This window comes from Mizuhopecten yessoensis, unplaced genomic scaffold, assembly GCF_002113885.1.
Source record: "Mizuhopecten yessoensis strain PY_sf001 unplaced genomic scaffold, ASM211388v2 scaffold9535, whole genome shotgun sequence".
In the NCBI taxonomy this organism is placed as follows: Eukaryota; Metazoa; Mollusca; class Bivalvia; order Pectinida; family Pectinidae; genus Mizuhopecten; species Mizuhopecten yessoensis.
This window is the reverse complement of record NW_018408096.1, coordinates 79,440-98,980: the sequence shown is the minus strand read 5'-3', so window position 1 is coordinate 98,980 and position 19,541 is coordinate 79,440. Positions and strand designations below refer to the sequence as shown.

The window sequence follows — 19,541 nt, the reverse complement described above, 5'->3', positions numbered from 1 at the left end:
TGAACGTTTGTCAAAATAACCTGGTGTCTAAAGCTACAGTACCTTTAGCATTGTTTATAATCTACAATCAAAACAACTCCCTAAATTATCAAATATTTGAAGTTGCTTGCTGAAATCTGCACTATCATCCCTCCTTGATAATATACATAAATAATACATTTGTAAATATCGTAGCAAAATTGAGTTCAACTTTCTCGTGGTACGGTTTCGTTAGAACCGCTCGAACTAAACATTTTAAACTTCTACTTTGAAGCTGAGAACACGTCGACATAATATATCAATATGTCTCAATAAGCTTAAATTTTGCTGACATTTTATCGCATTTTCGAGATAATTTTGTCGAGATAAATATCACGTAAGTAGGTCACCCGGCTTTTATAGTGTTAATACCTGAATGTGACATCGACATTCCAATGATTGATGCAACAGAACAAGAGAGTTAACCAATCAACTTCCAAGAAATATCACGTGAAGGAATAACAGCTTATTCTAATTGGGTTTATTTAATTCAACCAACTTTGTTTTAGGTTTCGTATAACGGTAATATTAACTAGAATTAAAAATTTTAAAAAAAAGCCATGACAACTTCTCACGAAATGAATATCTCGACAAAATGATCTCTGAAAATACTGTTTTATGTCGATGGTACGAATGTGTCTCAACACCAAAAATTACCAACATTACATATCACAATTACATCCTGGACTAAACATGATCTGTTCAAATAACTGTCTAGTCAAGGGAAATAGTCTACAAAGTAAGTAATATCCTTGAAATTATTCCAGGGGTAACGCTCACTCTCATTCTCTGTAACCGTGGACTATAGTTTTGACCAAATGAAAGGCTTTGTATGCGCCACATTGTGGATGATACATGTAAACTAAAACTGGGTACAATCAATAAGCTATGTGATTCATTTTTGTCTTGACATATTCCAGGGGTGCAAATACCGTAACTGAGCGTAAGCACTAGCATTTCGAGGATACGCATGTAACTGATGACACATATCGCGCCAAACATCGTTTAATAGACAAATTAAAAATGAAACTCATAATGCATTGCCATGTCTATATATATGTCGAAAGACATGTAGTCACCTTTATGACTGATCGAAACTGTTTATTTCTATTTTGTAGAACACAACAGCCGTTTGTTGTTGTTAATTTTATTTTAAAATTTGTTAACTTTAATAACACCAATGTTTTGTTGTATTGCATATTGTTCAGTAGGGACTTTGAGGTATGCAAACAATAAGTGTATGGCACACCTTAGAGATTTTATTCTGATTATATTTAAGTTAGGTATCTAAATTCGCCATCCTAATAACCATCAGTTTTCATTTTAATATTCTAAAGAACTATCTGCATGCATCTAGCAGTCCACACACCTTTAGATTAGATTTAGCGTTAATGCCTTCATTGTCTGTTTGTAATAGACCCTTTCAAAATCGATTACTCATGACGGGCTATGCATATGCGCTCGCCAAAATACAGAATATATGACGTGTATATTTATATAGGAATATATAACAGGTACATCCAACAATATTTTGTTACACCCAGGTATACCTGTAATACAAACATGGTAACAACAACAGCCTACCTATACACAGTGTTGCGCACGCACAGTACGTGGTCCTTACGACAGAAAAATGTACTAAAACTGATGTCTCAGCAATCACCCTGAGAAACACTGGCTGTTTACATATAATGTATACGCTTCTGATCTAGAACCTGAAAAATCATTTGGAATTAACGGTGAAGAACAAGGTAAGTGTTTACAAATTCTGTGTCCTGTGAAACCTTCACGCCACAAATATGATCAACTTTAAATATATTTCAGGCCAAATATAGTCATAAAAATATGGTGTGCTTGCATCGTGATCTACACTTCCTGGTCATATTGTCAAGGTAATTCGTGTAAATCTTTTCTCTGTTCATGTTATGACTTAGTTTTGTCGTTTGTTTATAATTAGTTCAAAATACGTCTTTGATTCGCTTTAATGTTCTGGATTGTTGAGTGGAGACAGGCAAAACATAATATTATGATTGTACCGTGGAATAAATTGTTCTGTCCAGTTTTATTTCATTTTTTGAACCCTATCTACCAATCCGATTTTACTTTTAGTTATAGTTAAGGAAGCTAAGTCATATTTATACTTTCATATAAATTACAGATATATCTAGTTATTGTGTAGGTGTGTATCGTATGTAGGTATACATTAATAAATAATTAATAAAACCTGTTGCTGGGATATGGGAATGTTGTATTTAAAGTAAACGCATTGTATGTATGTGCACAGTTATTGTGCCCCACTTGTATCAATGACGCTTAAACCGCGTATTTTTTAGCAAAATGTCCTAAATATAGATAGTTAGTCATTGTAAGACCTAGTGCGTAGGTCTCAGTGGGTGTTGCATGTAAGAGGTAAAATACACATACTGGTATCAGAGATTGTTTATCTACCTGTAGTTATGAACTTTAGGCAATTTTTTTTTTTTATATTAGTGCTTGTTTCGTTCAAATCACCTAAGCATTCTGCTACATTTCCTAGTATGATTCAAGTTGATGATAAATCAGTATATGACAAGCTTGAAATTGCTGAAAATTTTAACACCTATTTTTCTTCAATTGCTAGTAAATTAAGTTCAACTTGAAGTGATGTATCTTCCTCATTTGAGACATTAAGGAATTTTGTACGGTCTAATATACCAGAAAATTGTACTTATTCAACTCCCAGAGTTACGGAGAATTTTACCTTAGATTTTCTTAGGTCATTAGATGTACACAAGGCCACTGGTCTTGATGATATCAGTTGTAAATTGTTGAAGGCAGCAAGCTCTCAAATTTCATCTTCACTGACATATATATTAAATTTGAGTGTCACCACAGGTAAATTTCCAAGTCAGTGGAAAATTTCAAAAGTTATTCCACTTCATAAAGGTGGAGCAATGACTGACATTTCTAATTATAGACCAGTGTCTATTTTACCAGTTTTATCAAAAATTTTAGAAAGACATATTCATAATAGTTTTTATAAGTATATTAATGAACATAATCTTCTTGTTTCCTCACAGTCAGGGTTCCGTAAGCATCATTCTTGCGAGACTGCCTTACTCAGTATTGTTAATAAGTGGGCAAAGGAAATTGACAAAGGAAATGTCAATGGTGTTATTTTTATAGATTTTAAAAAAGCCTTTGACATGGTAGATCATGAGGTTTTAATTCAAAAGTTAGCCATATATCAATGTGACAAATTATCTTTGAGCTGGTTTCAATCTTATCTCTCTCACCGGTTTCAAAAAGTGACAGTATCTAATCATATTTCTAAAAGTAATCAAATTACTCATGGTGTTCCACAGGGTTCCATAATAGGTCCCCTGATGTTTCTTATTTTTATCAATGATTTACCTCTTGGGCTAAAATCAGGTACAGATATGTATGCTGATGACTCGACTCTGAGTGCATCTGGAAGTTCTATTTCTATTGTACAGGATGAGTTACAAGCTGATCTGAGTAAAGTCCAAGACTGGTGTAATGAGAATAAAATGATTCTAAATAGGAATAAAACGAAATGTATGGTTATTGCCACAAAACAGAAACTTAACAGAATAGATGATGCTCTAAGCCTAATATTAGATCAGGAATGTATTGAACAAGTAAAGAGTGAAAAACTCCTTGGTGTAAAAATTGACAACAGTTTATCTTGGTTAGATCACATAGCATCTGTTGTTTCAAAGATTAACAGTGGTTTGGGTTTACTTCGACGCATCCGTCAATATTTACCACTTTCAGCTAGACTTAAATTTTTTCACGCATGTATTTTTCCCCACTTCATGTACAGTAGCACAGTATGGAGCGGATGCTCTTTAAATCTTCTACAAAAACTGTCAAAAGCGCAGAAACAAGCTGCAAGATTACTGTTGGATGCTCCATTTGATACACCATCAGTAGAAATGTTTTCTTCATTAGGGTGGTTACCAATTGGCGAATATTTGAAATTCAAAAGAGGTGTTATGGTGTACAAATGTATAAATAATCTAGTTCCAGGATATCTTTCTAATCAATTTAATTTGTCTAACAACAGATATACTAGATCAGCATCCCAAAACTCTGTCAAGGTACCCAAACACCGTACCACATTTTATTCCAAACACTTTTTGGTACAAGGGAGCCAGATTTGGAATAATTTACCGGTTGAAGTAAGACTCTCTTCCTCCTTGACAAAACTCAAACAAAATATGATTGGTAACATTAAGAATGCGGTTTAATTGTCTTTTATTTTTACTATTATACTTTTTAGATACAGCTTTGATTTGTTTTATTTTCGCTATATTAGCGTGTATTCTGTCAATTTTTAGCTTTTGCTACATTAGCATATATGTAAATTAGACAATTTGTCTTTTAATGAAAACCATAATGGGTTAAGCACGGAATATATTTCGTGCTTCTGTGATAATTTTATTGTAATTGTATTGAACGACCGTTTAAATTATGAAATAACTGTTATATTAATTGCTGTTTTAGTAGACCAACAATTAGTTTATGTACATTTATTTGCTGTGATACTACTTTGTCTTTTAACTAACCAATTTTACTAACAGAGGACCCTGTGGAAGATTAGCATTGCTAAACAGGTTTTGTATCCTCAATAAATAAAGTTTATTATTATTATTATTATTATTATTATTATTATTAAATCGAAACAGTTTCATTTTACAGAATTAATTCAAAAGGAAAACCTCAATGAATCATCTTGACAAATTACTGAATCGATCTGAATGTACCTACCTACCAACAAACATCATTCAGATTCTTGTTTTAAGACCTTCATAGTCTAAGTGTAAAAGGCCTTTGAAAATAGGAAAATACAGCACTTACAAGATTACATAACATTTCTTGAACATGTTACATCACAGGTTAAATATCTACCACAAACGAAAATCAATAGGTATTTAACTGACATTTGACATTCTTAGTAAAACGATGTTTGCACAAGGAGAAAACGAAACAAGAACTAGATTTGTTAAGAAGGTATGCTGTAACACACGGATTTGAAATTAATATGCAATGTACTTTCACTTCCATTCCGGGAAGGTCAGTTCATATTCATGTGTACGTCATGAGTACGGGTTGCTAACAATAGATAACAAATGATGTCACAAAAACGACCCTAAATAACACTGATTGTTTACAGGTGATATATTCGCTTCTAATCAAGAATCTGATATACCATTTGGAATGAACGGACAGATCTAGAGAAGTGGTAAACCAGGTGAATGTTTAAGTTTTGTATCCAGTGAATCATTAGAGCCACTTATTTGACCAGCTTTAAATATATGTACAGGCCTAATATTTCATAATAAAATAATGTGTTCTATGTGATTTACACTTCCTGTTCTTATTCTCCTTGAACTTTTTTCAAGGAATTCACGAAGTCTTCTTTTGTTAATATAACTAAGTTAATATAAAAAGTTTTATCGTTTTTCAGTTGAAATTGCGACTTTGCTTATTAATTGTTTTATTATTTTGTGTTGCTTAAATACAGTTACTAGATAGTAAAATTGAAAATAGAAAAAAACATAGAATATTTGATAACTTTCTCTAACATTATTTATACTAAGGAGTTGTATTTAATAAGACATAATGCGTGAGGTACCTAAATGTGCCGTTAGATCTAGTGCGCGAGATAACGGGTGGTGCAGTGTTAACAAAAACTGGTCTCCCCGACGTGATCACACATGCGTGAGTCACTGTTCCTCAGGGCGACAGAAACAACAAAGTACATAAAAGGATGCCATTCTGTTTTATTTGATGAGATAGTGATGATGACAATAACATTAGTCTATAATTTTAATCAACTACATACGACTGACGAAGAACAGTGTACTTGTGTTGAATAAATAATAATTTTAACTCATTTTACATAAAAAGTATTTAGTGCTACATAACTTGATATTGTATTATAATTAAACGAAAGAATTACATTGAATGTTGTGTTTGCGAATCCAAAAATGCACTTCTATCATGTATTACAATGTACATTTAAATATGCAATACAACTTCATTAATTACTATGTGTAGTTACATAATTGCAAATATTATGCCTTGTTTGTCAAAAGGAGTAACCTTAAAAATATAGAGTTGTTTTTAAATAATTCATAGAGTATTCCTCTTGTTTCAGATATTCAGATATGGCTAGACAATCTGAAGGAAACCCTGAAAGTAAGTATCGCATTCGATGGCAAATTTATCAATATTTAATTGAACATATTATTAATCAGTATGCTAATCAATCATTAGTGCCAAGATACAAAACTCAAGACGCTTATACTTTATGGGTCCCAACAAATGCTATGGAAACTAGTTGTTTATCAGTGCCCGACTAATTCTAAAGGAAACTTGTTGTTTATAAACGCCCGACTAATGCTGAAGGAAACTTGTTGTTTATAAGTGCCTGAATAATGCTGAAGGAACCTTGTTGTTTATAAGTACCCGACTAATGTTGAAGGAAAGTTGTTGTTTATAAGTGCCCGACTAATACCAGTGGTAACTAGTTGTTTATCAGTGCCCGACTAATTCTAAAGGAAACTTGTTGTTTATAAGAGTGTTTTTAAGTGCCCTGATAAACAACTAGTTACCACTCGTATTAGTCGGGCACTTAAAAACAACAACGTTCCTTCAGCCTTAGTCGGGCACTTATAAACAACAACGTTCCTTCAGCCTTAGTCGGGCACTTATAAACAACAACTTTCCTTCAGGATTAATCGGACACTTTTATACAACAATGTTTCTTCAGCCTTAGTCGGGCACTGATAAAAAAAACTAGTTACCATTTATATTAGTCGGGCACTTATAAACAACAAGTTTCATTCAGCATTAGTAGGGCACTTATAAACAACAACTTTCCTTTAGAATTAGTCGGGCACTTATTAACAACTAGTTACCATTGGTATTAGTCGGGCACTTATAAACAACAAGTTTCCTTCAGCATTAGTCGGGCACTTATAAACAACAACTTTCCTTCAGCATTAGTCGGGCACTTATAAACAACAATGTTCCTTCAGCCTTAGTCGGGCACTGATAAACAACTAGTTACAAATGTCGAAGAAAACTAGTTGTTAATAAGTGCCCGTCTAATGCTGAAGGAAACTAGTTGTTTATAAGTGCATGACTAATACCAATGGTAACTAGTTGTTTATAAGTGCCCGACTAATTCTAAAGGAAACTTGTTGTTTATATACGCCCGACTAATGATGAAGGAAACTTAAGCTTTTTGTTTATAAGTGCCCGACTAAGGCTGAAGGAAACTAGTTTAAAAGTATCCCCATCTACTGTCATCCACTGCATCTGAAGGGTGGTTTGCTCCTCGTTTTTCTGTAATATGTATTCTGTGGCCATGCCTTCCTCATTTGTTAGCTTTACATCTGATGGAAAACTTTAAAATGTAAACGCTTTTCTTATAAAAAATATAATAGTATATCATATGTATAGAGAAAATAATGATTTCAAGACGAAGCAGCATTGTTACAAATAGCAAAATATGTCAAACAACATTACTGCATGCTGGGAAATCTTCGCTCAGTCAAACTTTCATCATTCGCTCTTTTCGCGAACATTTCCCGGTGTTCAGTAACAATTAGTTGTATAAAACAGTAATAGTTTTTTTTCTTTTGGTCTACAATATCATATTTTAAACAAAATATGTCTTCTTCATAAGGTTCCTACTGGGAAGGCGACGAACAGGCTTTACGAATTGTATTGTTAGGAAAAACCGGATCTGGGAAAAGCTCTACAGGTAATACCATTCTAGGTAAGGACGTTTTCAAGTCTTGCTTTGCAGCTTCATCCTTGACGGAGAAATGTCAAGAAGCTAGACACATCAGGTGTGGACAGCAGATCCTGTTAATCGATACTCCGGGAGTGTTTGATACAAATGTACCTACCGAGAAAACCCTTCAAGAACTTTCCAAGTGCATCAGTCTATCCATGCCTGGACCTCACGTATTTCTTCTGGTCCTTCAGGCAGGGAGATTTACTGCTGAGGAGCACGACACTGTCAAACATATTGCTGAAGTTTTTGGAGAAGATGTGTTCAAACATATGATCTTGGTATTCACCGGAAGAGACTTGCTTGAAGCAAAAGACATGTCCTTTGAGGAGTTTTTGAAGAAGATACCATCTTCGCTGGAGGAAATAATAGGAAAATGCAACAAACGTTGTATTGCTATCAACAATAGTTCGAAAAATGACATCGATGCCAGGAAACTGATGGAAAAGATCAATGAACTTGTACAGAGCCATCAGGGACGCAACTACACCAATGAGATGTTTCAGGAAGCTGAGAGGAAATGTCGGGAAATTGAAGAGAAAGTGAGAGGTGAGATAAACAAAGAAAAGCAGAAAGAAATAGACGAATTGAAACAACAGCTTGTTGAAAAATACAAAAAACAAGTTTACCGCTTGAAAGCTAAACAGAATGCGAACGAGCAAAAGCTACGTGAACTTGAGAAGGAAGCACGGGATAACATTGGAAAACAAGAGGAAGCGAGTCAGCAACTCAGAGAAGAGATCGAAATTATCAAACACCAGCTTGATGAATGCTTACAAGACCGTGACGATAACCTGACAAAATTCCTCAAGTCCTTAGATAATAAATATGTAAACAAGGTGATTGCAATAACACAAAATCCAAAAGCGAAAGTTGTGTTTACAATGATCAAAGGAGCAGCAACAGTCGGATGGGCTATTTTTCAGCTTGTTTAACTTCGTGGACTGACATTTGGCTGATTTGGGTCGATTTGATTTATATGTTGACTGCCACAGGGCCTATCTGGGTCGATCGGCTTTTAACAAGTTTTAACGTCACGCTCGTCATTGTCCGTGACGTCATCAATTCATGTGACATGAGACGATCTGGAAACTGTTTGTTCTCTAAGGCGATTAATGCTAAGATTTCAATCATTATAAAAAACTATATCGGCACCGCAGACACACAAAACGTATACCAATGGAAAGATGTGAACCTGATCATGAAGCTCATATATGTATTTAAGATGACTTATTTCCCCGTTCTTTGAAATACCCGTCCATAGAATATAGGAAAAATAACAAAATCACGAATCCACAGTATATACTGCGAGTACTGTTTCCTGCTTTTTCACGCAGTTGACTATTCTAATGTGATCTCTACTTTTTGTATCGTTATTGAGTGATAGAGTAAGTATATAAACGTTATTGAGATCGGTGGAACTTTTTTTCTCTGATTTATTGATTGCTCTTTGACTTTCTGTGAACTTTATAAACAATTGTTTAAACTAACTAAACTTCTGTACTATATGCAGTACTGCAACTCTCGTTGAAATAATCGTAAACAATGTAAGGCTATTTTACAGAGTAGATTTTCATACTTAAAGAAACCTCCCCTTAATTTCATTTTTGATTTTTACCTGTAGCGCGACTGACAGTTGGCTAGATCAATGGTCTGAGGTCCAGGGTTCGAATCCCGTTCGGATGCTGTGGCATTTTTTATTTTATTTTATTTCATCTCTTTTATTTCACGAAAGTTCCATAAGGTACATTGTGTATGTCTCTTTCACTTTTCAGAAATGATTGATCAAATGTTTAGCCATACTGGAAAAAGTTTCCAGTGCATAGTAAGTAACGTAACTAGGGGTTCGTTGGAATTCCAATATCCAAATGTAGTGTTATGAAATCGAATCAAAAGATTTATTGGTTGCCGACTTCTGCGCCAATTTTCGCCATGACCCCTGGGTGTACTGCGCTAGCGTACGTAAGATCTGTTAAAATTCCTCCGACTTAAAATGAGCTGCGATTCTCTTAACGGCTCAAAACGGTTACTAATTAGCGACCTAGTTTGACGGTGATGAACGTGCCTCGGCGAGAATTAACACTTGATAAGAATAGGTTATTATATAGTGAACTTGAAGACGTCTACATAAACACTTTGTACTATATGAAATAATTAATATAACGTCGACTGAAATATTTTGTACTTTGTTCTGTTTTTCTGGTTATGTAACTAAATCAAATCATTGACTATTTACAAGAACGTCTCACCTGTTGGTTTGTTTCACAAATTCTTCATAAGATTTAGGTTAATATTATTGAGAATTATTCAACCAGTTCAGCCATGATGGGACATTTTGGCGCTCCACATATGCCACTAGCCAAATTTCATTTCTCACTGGCTTTGATGGATAATGTTATATAAGGTTTGTTTGCTTTGTTTTACTAAGAATTGCGTCACACATGTTTTGTTATCTACGTCGCATCAGTTAATATTACGTAAACCAAAAGTTACTTTTAATCCCCAATTAATAAGGCTACATATTTGATGTAGTATCGGTACCGACAGTATCTGCCAGTGATTGGAAGACAAATACCTGTATGAAATCACCGGTTCTATGTGCAACCTAACTCAAGAACGAATACCTTGAGCAATGTCACAACTCTTTTGAAAATGTGTCTTCGAAAACCAAGTCTTTTGCTCTCGATACACAATGTAGTTTTGAGCGCGTAAGCCTTGGATTTCGAAATTGTAGAAAAAAGAGAGCATCATCTGTTATTGTGTACAAAAGATCGTACACATATTCTTTTTGTTGTCATACACTAAAGGTAAAAAATCCACTTACTATCACCTACAAGTTTCTTCAATATACCATTATTCCGATCGATATAACAACATGCGCACTAAGTGCTGATTAACATTTAATTATATGAAGTAATAGATTATGATTTCAGCTTTCCATATAGGTTCAACATGTGGTTCAAGTTGACCGGAAAAGTGTGATCTAATTTTCCACATATATTTTATTTGTGTATCAATGTCATCCATACTCAAATGAACTTAGCTGTTGATAGAGCGTTCAATTTGGTTTGTATATATATACTTTAAATTCAACTTATGTTCCCTCACACCTGTGTATATACGACAAAACTCCCAGGGCAAGAAAGGAGTGAAAACACGAGTAATATATTGTAAAAAGTTTTAAAATTTCATTCATTTACTATCTTGAACTATATATTAATGCCTTTTGTTATTTTTTAATTGGATTCAGAGAGGAGCAAATATTGTTGGGTTTTCCCTTTCGTACGAATGTGTACAGACCACCTGTAATAAATGCTTTTGAATTTAGTCCCTTAGGAATTTAACCTCCATGGAATGCAAATCTGTAATAAGGATCTAGATGCGTCATTTCATCGGAACAGCTACAATATTTGAATTATCTAGTGGCTTCCAAATGCCCAGGCAGCTATAGTAGCGCATTGATAGTTCATCACTGTGAACAGAGAAAAATTGAAAGCAGAACATGAGTGAGCAATAGTATCGAAGACGTAGCGGAACCAAAGTGCCAGGATGGCAGGAATATTGGATGATTTTAATAGTTTTTGACAGTTTGTGAAATGTTGTTAACAATCTGAGGGATAAACCGTAATCTCCTAACCTTTCCCTCTAATCCACATACTTATATTCGGTATCTATGACTGTTTTTGACCATAAGTACTTTAATATTTTACCTTGTTACTTTAAAAGATGTATCATTGTCACTTCAGTGTTTACTTTTTGTAATTTACATGCATGTGCTTGTGAATGTGAATGCATTTTCGTTTTAACAATTTTGCGTGTCTTCTTTTCCATATAACCTAAACACCATCAGGTTTCAAATACAGTTTCATTTTCCCCGTAGTATTGAACTCTCAAACTGTGTTGGTCAGGGTTGAGTGAGCGCCTTTTATATAAACTAAACGTTTGAGTCCTTCATTGTGATTTGTGATCACATATTAAAGACTTATTGGTGTATATACGTGTGAACACATTTCAAAGACTTATTGGTGTATATAGATTCTAGCAAAATGTTCAGCTTATGCGAGGAAAAAAGCCTTTTTTGTGACAAATATACTTTGTCAAAGGAAGTTTTTGTTTTGTTTTGTGTTCAAAATTAGTATGGAATCTAGTGCAGAATTGTGTATTGCTTTTGGTACGATGGTCTATTAGTATTGCGGACAGAATTGAGGAGCTTATCTGAATCTATGAAAGGCCGTACACGGGAAGCTGTACAATGAACTAGCTTAGAAGACTGGAAGAGTGATCTCCCTTTTTCCAGTAAATATGGTTGGTTTGTAGATATATGACAAAGTATTTTACAGTCCAATGACAAGTGCGTTAAATCGATAAACCAAAACAAATAAAAGGAAAATAGGGTGTTAAGAAGTTCTCTATATTCAGATGCTGGCAGTACAGCGTTTGGGGCATTCTTTGTCGTATCCTTCATGGTGTGTTTTACATAGAACGTGAAGGGAACTATGATATGTTATTGCACTTCGTTAAAAGAAGACAGTTAAATGGTTCACGGATAACCAGAATAGTTCTTAAATGTTGGATAAAGATAGTAAGAATTAAGGGTAACGTAATATGGCTGATGGGATATTTTTTATTGTGCTTGTTACACAATTGTATTCAATGTGCAATGGGTAACGGGGGAGGAAAAAAAGCATGATTTTATATCACTAAGACGGTTGGATTCGACAACTAGGTATTCCGGAAACGTCATCTGCTTCATCAACGACACCCGCCATGTAAACCTAAGTTAAACTCAACTAATGGCACGTCCTCGCATCGACAGTTGAGGTAGTAACAAAATCACAAGTTACATTAATGAGCATGATAAAAAAAAAACAACGTCGACCTTCATATCACACAACGAAATAGCTTATATCCATATGAGTGAAAATAGGAAATACAGCTCGGGTTTCAATTAGTTTTGAAATTGTCTTCAAATTCACATTCAGTTATTCCTTTTATTGCATATACACATCAATTACAAGTGTACATGAAATAGCACATATGAGTATAGGTATACATACAGTTAAGTTAGAGTCCGTGCCGTCGGAGATAAGTGTCGTGAGCTGATAAATTTGGATGGAAATTTACCAGCTTTGCGTTTTGTATGTAGGATATACGGAGATCGTATGCAGATTGCTTTATATCTACAGTACATAAAAATACGCATATGGAGAGAAAAACATATTTGTATATGGAAGGACTTCATAACGCATTAACTTACCTGTCCAGTGTAAATTTTGAAGAGATATCTTCTTAAGGTTAATATTTGTGATTCACCAGAGGAATTCATATTAAGGTTTAATAAGCCCCCTTAACGATGCTATAGTCACCCAAAACTCCAAACCCCTACAGTCATATTAAAAAAAAAACCAAAAAAATCGGATTCCAAATATGTAATTTGAATATACTGAATTTGACTTCATAAAAATAATTGATTGGATTATAACATGTCAATCTGTTTTACATATGAAATAGATGTTACAAAATGACATATTATCTACAGTTCATATATATACCGAAATGATTCAGAGCTCACTTTCTCTTTTACTAGTTGTCGAGAGGCATACCGGCCACCAATGAAATTTTCGGTGACTATACCATCTTTCTGGGGTTTGTTGATTTTAATGCACTTTCATACATAAAGACCTAGGAAGTAGTGTTTAAAAGGATTGGTAGACTGGTGTCTGGACACAACTTAATAGTATCTACATAGCATTAGAGAAGACACGGTGACAGCTGCGGCAAAGTCGTGGGTATAAAAATATGGACGATGACGACAAGACAAGGCAAGGAATCTAAAAGAAGATTAACTGGCAGTCGGATCCTAGGAATTAACAAATAAATATATTCTCATTTTAATTTTTCGAAAAAAGTGCATGATGACCGTCAAAGGTAAGGGCCAAGTAAATTATAAAGGTATTGATGTAATTACAGGTAGCAAAAGATAATGAAAAATAAATATTTATTAGTCACGTTACACTGTTGTTGATAAACGCTGCAGTACATGTGCACTAATGTCCGGGTGAAAGGTCAAAGTGACAGGGGTGAGGTCGATGGGATTCGGGTAACCGTAGGAATCTTGGACAGGAATCGTGTAAATGCACGTGATAATGTGTAATAAAGGTGATTTTAAAAGTAATTTGAGTATGGTTCACCAATTAAGGACAAGAATTCTATACATAGGTGTTGAGTAGTATATGATACATGCTTTAATCTTGGTTGAACTCGTGAATTAGGATCATAAACATAGACCCAGGACTTTTATGAAACGGATCATATGGAGTTAGATGATGACGTAAGACACACAACACTAACACACTTGTGTACCTATACATTTATGCACCACTGTACATGTAAACAAGTCTCAAATTTTCGTCAGGCGCGTAGCAACATGTAACTGTAAGCTGGTGCGAGGGTGAATCAACCGAACAAAAGATAATATTTAACGAATAAAAAAAAATAAAAAAATAAAAAACACGCAACAAAGAGACACTGCATGTAGAATACTGAATCTGTCCTCTGTATGCTGATATAAAATACAATTGAATACATGCTTTTATTGTAGAATGTCTCATTTCAAATGACTTCGTTCGATTTTCCATGAGAATAATTATCCCGAGACAGATAGATTTGTTTGTTTTGATAGCACACATAGCCTTAGTACAACCTTTAGGACTAACTACTGAACTTACATCGAACACCACGTACAGCGCTACTAAATCTTAATTAAAGGCTAATGGCATCGAGCCATATCCTTAAACCGTAATTTAACTCTCATGCATTTAAAGCATTCAAAATATTTATTTCGAAATAAAGTATTACATGAATCATCTTCACGACATGTATCTCACTATCAACACATCTTTCAGATTTTAGTTTTAAGGTCTTCATTGTCTTCCTGTCACTGGTGTTGACTAAAGGTAAGCTGCCTCACATGTGAAATAGATAAAAAGATGTTTACGTCATCTCTCAACAGGAACTCCACGAAACATACCCGGTACTAGGACACGTGTATACATATACCTGTAATACAAACATATAAATAGCACCGGACTTCCCTTGTGTAGGTTATTTACCTACAGTATGGTATTTTACATTACAAACCTCGATGGTGTAAGATTCCTCATTTTTATCAAATGTTGAATTCCTTTTCACCGTGAAAAACCGTGATATGCAGTCTTGTGAAAACGGAATATTCTTGTTATGTGTGTTTGTGGGTTGAGATGTAGCTTTTGCAATTAAGAAAAATATAATACCTTCAAGAATATATTACCTTACTTAATCAGATTACAGTACAGTAAAGTTGTTCATGCAAAGAAGATAAGAAACAGGATACAGTGCTGTTAAGACGTTATGGTGTTACTTGGAAATATTTTTTCGATTCCAGGGAAATCTATTTATGTGCTTCCTACGAAAGGACAATAGACCAGAACTAAGTCGAAAGCATTAACCCTAAATAATAGTGTAGAGATTGTATATATGCTCCTATGAGCCAAAACCTGAAATACCATTTGGAATAAACGGAACGCTGCGATGAACCAGGTGAGTGTTTCAGTGTTTGGTATCCAGTTAACTTTAAACACCACAAATGTGGTCAACTATCAATATATGTATGTATTTACAAAATAAACCAGAAAAAAACCTCCAGATGCTTTCGCTAGCTTCAATTGTTACGTCAGCAGAATTTATGCTTTAATACTTGCAATAGTTACGTAATCAACAATTATATCACTTTGTGACGTCATAATGATACGGGAGATATTTTAGGACAAAATGCGTATATAATTAGACTATTGATCAATAATACTAATTAAAAATGGGACACAAACAATACAAAATGTCAAGTTGTAAATATATAAGCCATAGTACATGTGAATTCATAATAAATTGAAAGTCCTAAAATGAGCTCTTATGGGTAACATAATTTTGAAAGATACCTTTTTTTTTTAGTCTTTTTTTTTGAGTTCATCAATACTTTAAAACAAATGGAAGAAATCTCCCTAAGTTTGGTTTCTTTACAAAAAAAATTGCAGAAGGTGTAACAGAACTTGATGCTATAGTGTCATAGAATATAATATACTGAGTGGTGTGATTATAACCCCTAAACTACACTGCTGTCTTATATTACATTTACGTACGCAGTGAAACGACATTTACGGAAAAAAAATTGTTTCATGTTTACAAATAATACGTGACAAGCATTAATTTTCTGTCAAAGATATTGCAGCATAAAGGGACTAAATAGTCTACTATGTCAAAAAGCGTGCTCCCGAATAATCTAGAGTTGTCAGTTTTAATTGATTGACTATAACTTTTGTTTCAGATATGAAATATAGCATTTAAAACATATGAACTATTTGGAGTAAAAACCGCTCAACAGCGAAGGCATGCAAGATCCTGATGGAGCACGTCCAGGAAAGAGAGATGGTCTAAAGCTCGGCTGTTCTGAGAGTAAGTATCTCCAATGATGTTGTGAGGAAGATTTATCATTCCTTTAATGAACAAATTCATAAATATGCTATATCAATTTTACTGTCAAGATACAAAACTAGTGGTTTCCTCTTCGTCCTCCCGTATTCTGTATTATGTCTCCAATCCTCCTTCTTTCCATTTTTATAACTAAGTCTGAAGAAAAACTCTTACACCTGTTTATTCACTGCGACCATTATTTGCATACATATACACCTTATAATGGAGTAGTGTCGTGTACCAAACATAGGTCATTATGACGTAGATGTTGACCCTTGATCTCAATCATGAAGCTAATTTCCGTGGCATATTATTTCAGTTTTCAATAACAAAATTGGTTTTTTGGGTCAATTTTGTAATTATCTTATTTGAAAGAGGACATAGAAGTAATCATGGTCCATCATGTAAATGAATCTTTTTTCTATACTCGTAGTAATGCTAATTAATGGCTGAGGCCCAATGTATTATACTACTCTGACTTGCTCATTAGATAATCAATAGAAACTATGGTATTTGGGTACAAAGCATAAAACCAGGGTTACATACATCTTAACGTTTTGTTGTTAACATGAATTAAATGAATAACAGAATCAACGTACCACTGCCAAAAAATGAAACTAAACGTTTTAAACTTTTTCGGCGTGACTATACCTTTAAATATTTAAACTGAATATGTCTTTTTTTCATAAGTGTCCTACAGTGAAGGTGACAGACAGACTAAGCGGATTGTATTGATTGGAAGAAGCGGATCTGGGAAAAGCTCCACAGGTAATACCATTCTAGGAAAGGACGATTTCAAATCTTGCTATGGAGCTTCATCCGTGACGGAGAAATGTCAGGAAGCTAGAACTTTCCGGTTTGGACAGCAGATCCTGGTAATCGATACTCCGGGAGTGTTTGATACAAAGGTACCAAACAAGCAAAGCCTGGAAGAAATATCCAAGTGCATCAGTCTGTCCTTGCCTGGACCTCACGTATTCCTTCTGACCATTTATGCAGGGAGGTTTACTCAAGCGGAAAACGCCACTGTCAAACATTTTGCTGAAGTTTTTGGAGAAGATATGTTCAAACATACGATCTTGGTCTTCACCGGAAGAGACTTGCTGGAAGAACAAGACACGTCCTTTGAGGAGTATTTAAAGACGATACCACCTTCACTAGAGGAAATACTAGGGAAATGCAAGAAACGTTGTATTGTAATCAATAATTGTCTGAAAAACGATTCCAGTGACAACGATGCTAGGAATATGATGGAAATGATCAATAAACTTGTAGAAAGCCATCAAGACTTCTGCTACACCAATGAGATGTTTAAGGCAGTAGATATGAAACTTCAGGAAAGCAAAATACGGCGTCAGAAAGACGAGGAAAAACAGAAGGATATAGATGAATTGAAAAAAGAGTTGCAGCACTGTAGAGAAGAGCTTGAAAATTCCAAACACCACACCAATGACATGTTTAAGGCAGTAGAAAGGAAACTTCAGGAAAGCGAAATACGGCGTCAGAAAGACGAGGAAAAACAGAAGGAAATAGATAAATTGAAAAAAGAGTTGCAGCACTGCAGAGAAGAGCTTGACAATTTCAAACACCAGCATCAGCCCGCCAGCTTCTTTACAAGTGATATTGATGAATTCCTATTTTTCTTTGTTGTTTTCGTTATTCGGGATTTTGTATTTAATCCGTGATTTCCCCTCGTGTCATGCATATTGCAAAATAAACAGTTGTCTACAATAACGTCACTCTTGCGAGGGAAGCTATACAGCCATGTAATGTACATTGTATCACCAATGCTAATATTTCCGTAATGTCCTTAACTTGTAAGATATACTTGTTAGATACTGCAAAGCCCCCAACGACCCAAACCCCTAACCCTCAACCCTTCCTCCTATATACCATATACTTTCATAGGTTGTATCTATAACTACATTTTTTACGTTGGTCTTTAAAACTTTTTATTGTGATTTTAAGATTTTTCATTGTGATTTTAAGATTTTTCATTGTGATTTTAAGATTTTTCATTGTGACTTCAATGATTTTCATTTACACTGCCAGAATTTGCATACTTGTGAATGTGAATAAACTTTCGTGTAGCAATTTGGCGTATCTTCTTTTACCTTATAACCTAAACAACATGAGGTTTCAACTATGGAATCATTACTCCTCGTGGTAGTGAACCCATTAACTGCGTCGGTTAATTAATCCGACAGGAAAAGTGTTATATTAGATTTCAGGAAAATAATTTAAAAAAAGTATTACCCGAGAAAACTGAAGATTTGAAAATTACTTTACAGTTACTCAAGAAAGGGAGTTATACGTTCAAGTTTGATTGAAATCTGTTACCTTTCTTTTTGGCGGAATCAAACTCTTTTCGGCGCCTTATATTTGAACTAAAGGTTTCAGGCTTTTTGTGAAATATTTATATTACATTTCATAGATATATTGGTATATTTAGACGACGGATGAGATTCAAGCAAACATTTCAGCCCGTGCATGTAGTGCAAAACTTTCAGCTTGTGCAAAAACAACGAATTTTGTGTTACACATATACGTAGTGAAAAGCAGATGACTTTCTTGGTTAAGGTCATTGGAGTGTATTGATAAACGGAAACAGGAAGTACATCCCTAGTTGAAAATCCAATGTAGGGAGACAGTGTCACAATTTCCGGAAATTCTAATGTTTAATATTCAACTGACGAATATTGTATGTTTATTATTGACAGAACAGTATTTTTTTTCTCAATATTAAAGTACTTCAAAGCCATCCAGGCATTAATTCAGGGTTTTTTTTTATCAATGAGTCATATGTGTCCATTTTTCTGTACTTCAGGAAACCGGCTACCTATTTCAATACTCTGAAGTTTTTTAAGAACGTTAACTCTTACCTGCAATTACTGTGTATATGGTTTTATTATAAAATGTCAATTTTTATATCGTGTTTAGAGAATTAATTTTACGCAATTGTCAGTATCATTTTTATTGGCATTATTTTGTAAAAAAATTGTGTTTTTCATTTTTTTTTAAAAATGCACTCCTTTTTACATAAATTTCAATTTAAAGTCCTTAAAATTCTGACAACCTATATTTTTTTTGTGGCAGAAAATTTTCTTTACTTTCAAGCAATATAATTACAAAATTTGAAGAAATTCTACTGAGAAATGGTGACAGAATCCTATTACCTTAAGTGATCAAAAACAGTATGGAATTT

At 34.2% G+C, this 19,541-nt stretch overlaps 1 protein-coding gene across 1 annotated transcript; it reads left to right on the top strand.

The window, feature by feature from the left end:
* The first annotated feature begins 1,574 nt into the window (after nt 1-1,574).
* Nucleotides 1,575-18,421, top strand: LOC110458281. Its single transcript, XM_021509913.1, has 5 exons — nt 1,575-1,769; nt 6,185-6,225; nt 7,721-8,760; nt 16,234-16,318; nt 17,027-18,421. Exons 2-5 carry the CDS (start codon nt 6,195-6,197, stop codon nt 18,019-18,021), a joined length of 2,151 nt encoding a protein of 716 aa, XP_021365588.1. The 5' UTR covers nt 1,575-1,769; nt 6,185-6,194; the 3' UTR covers nt 18,022-18,421.
* The last annotated feature ends 1,120 nt before the right edge of the window (nt 18,422-19,541 follow it).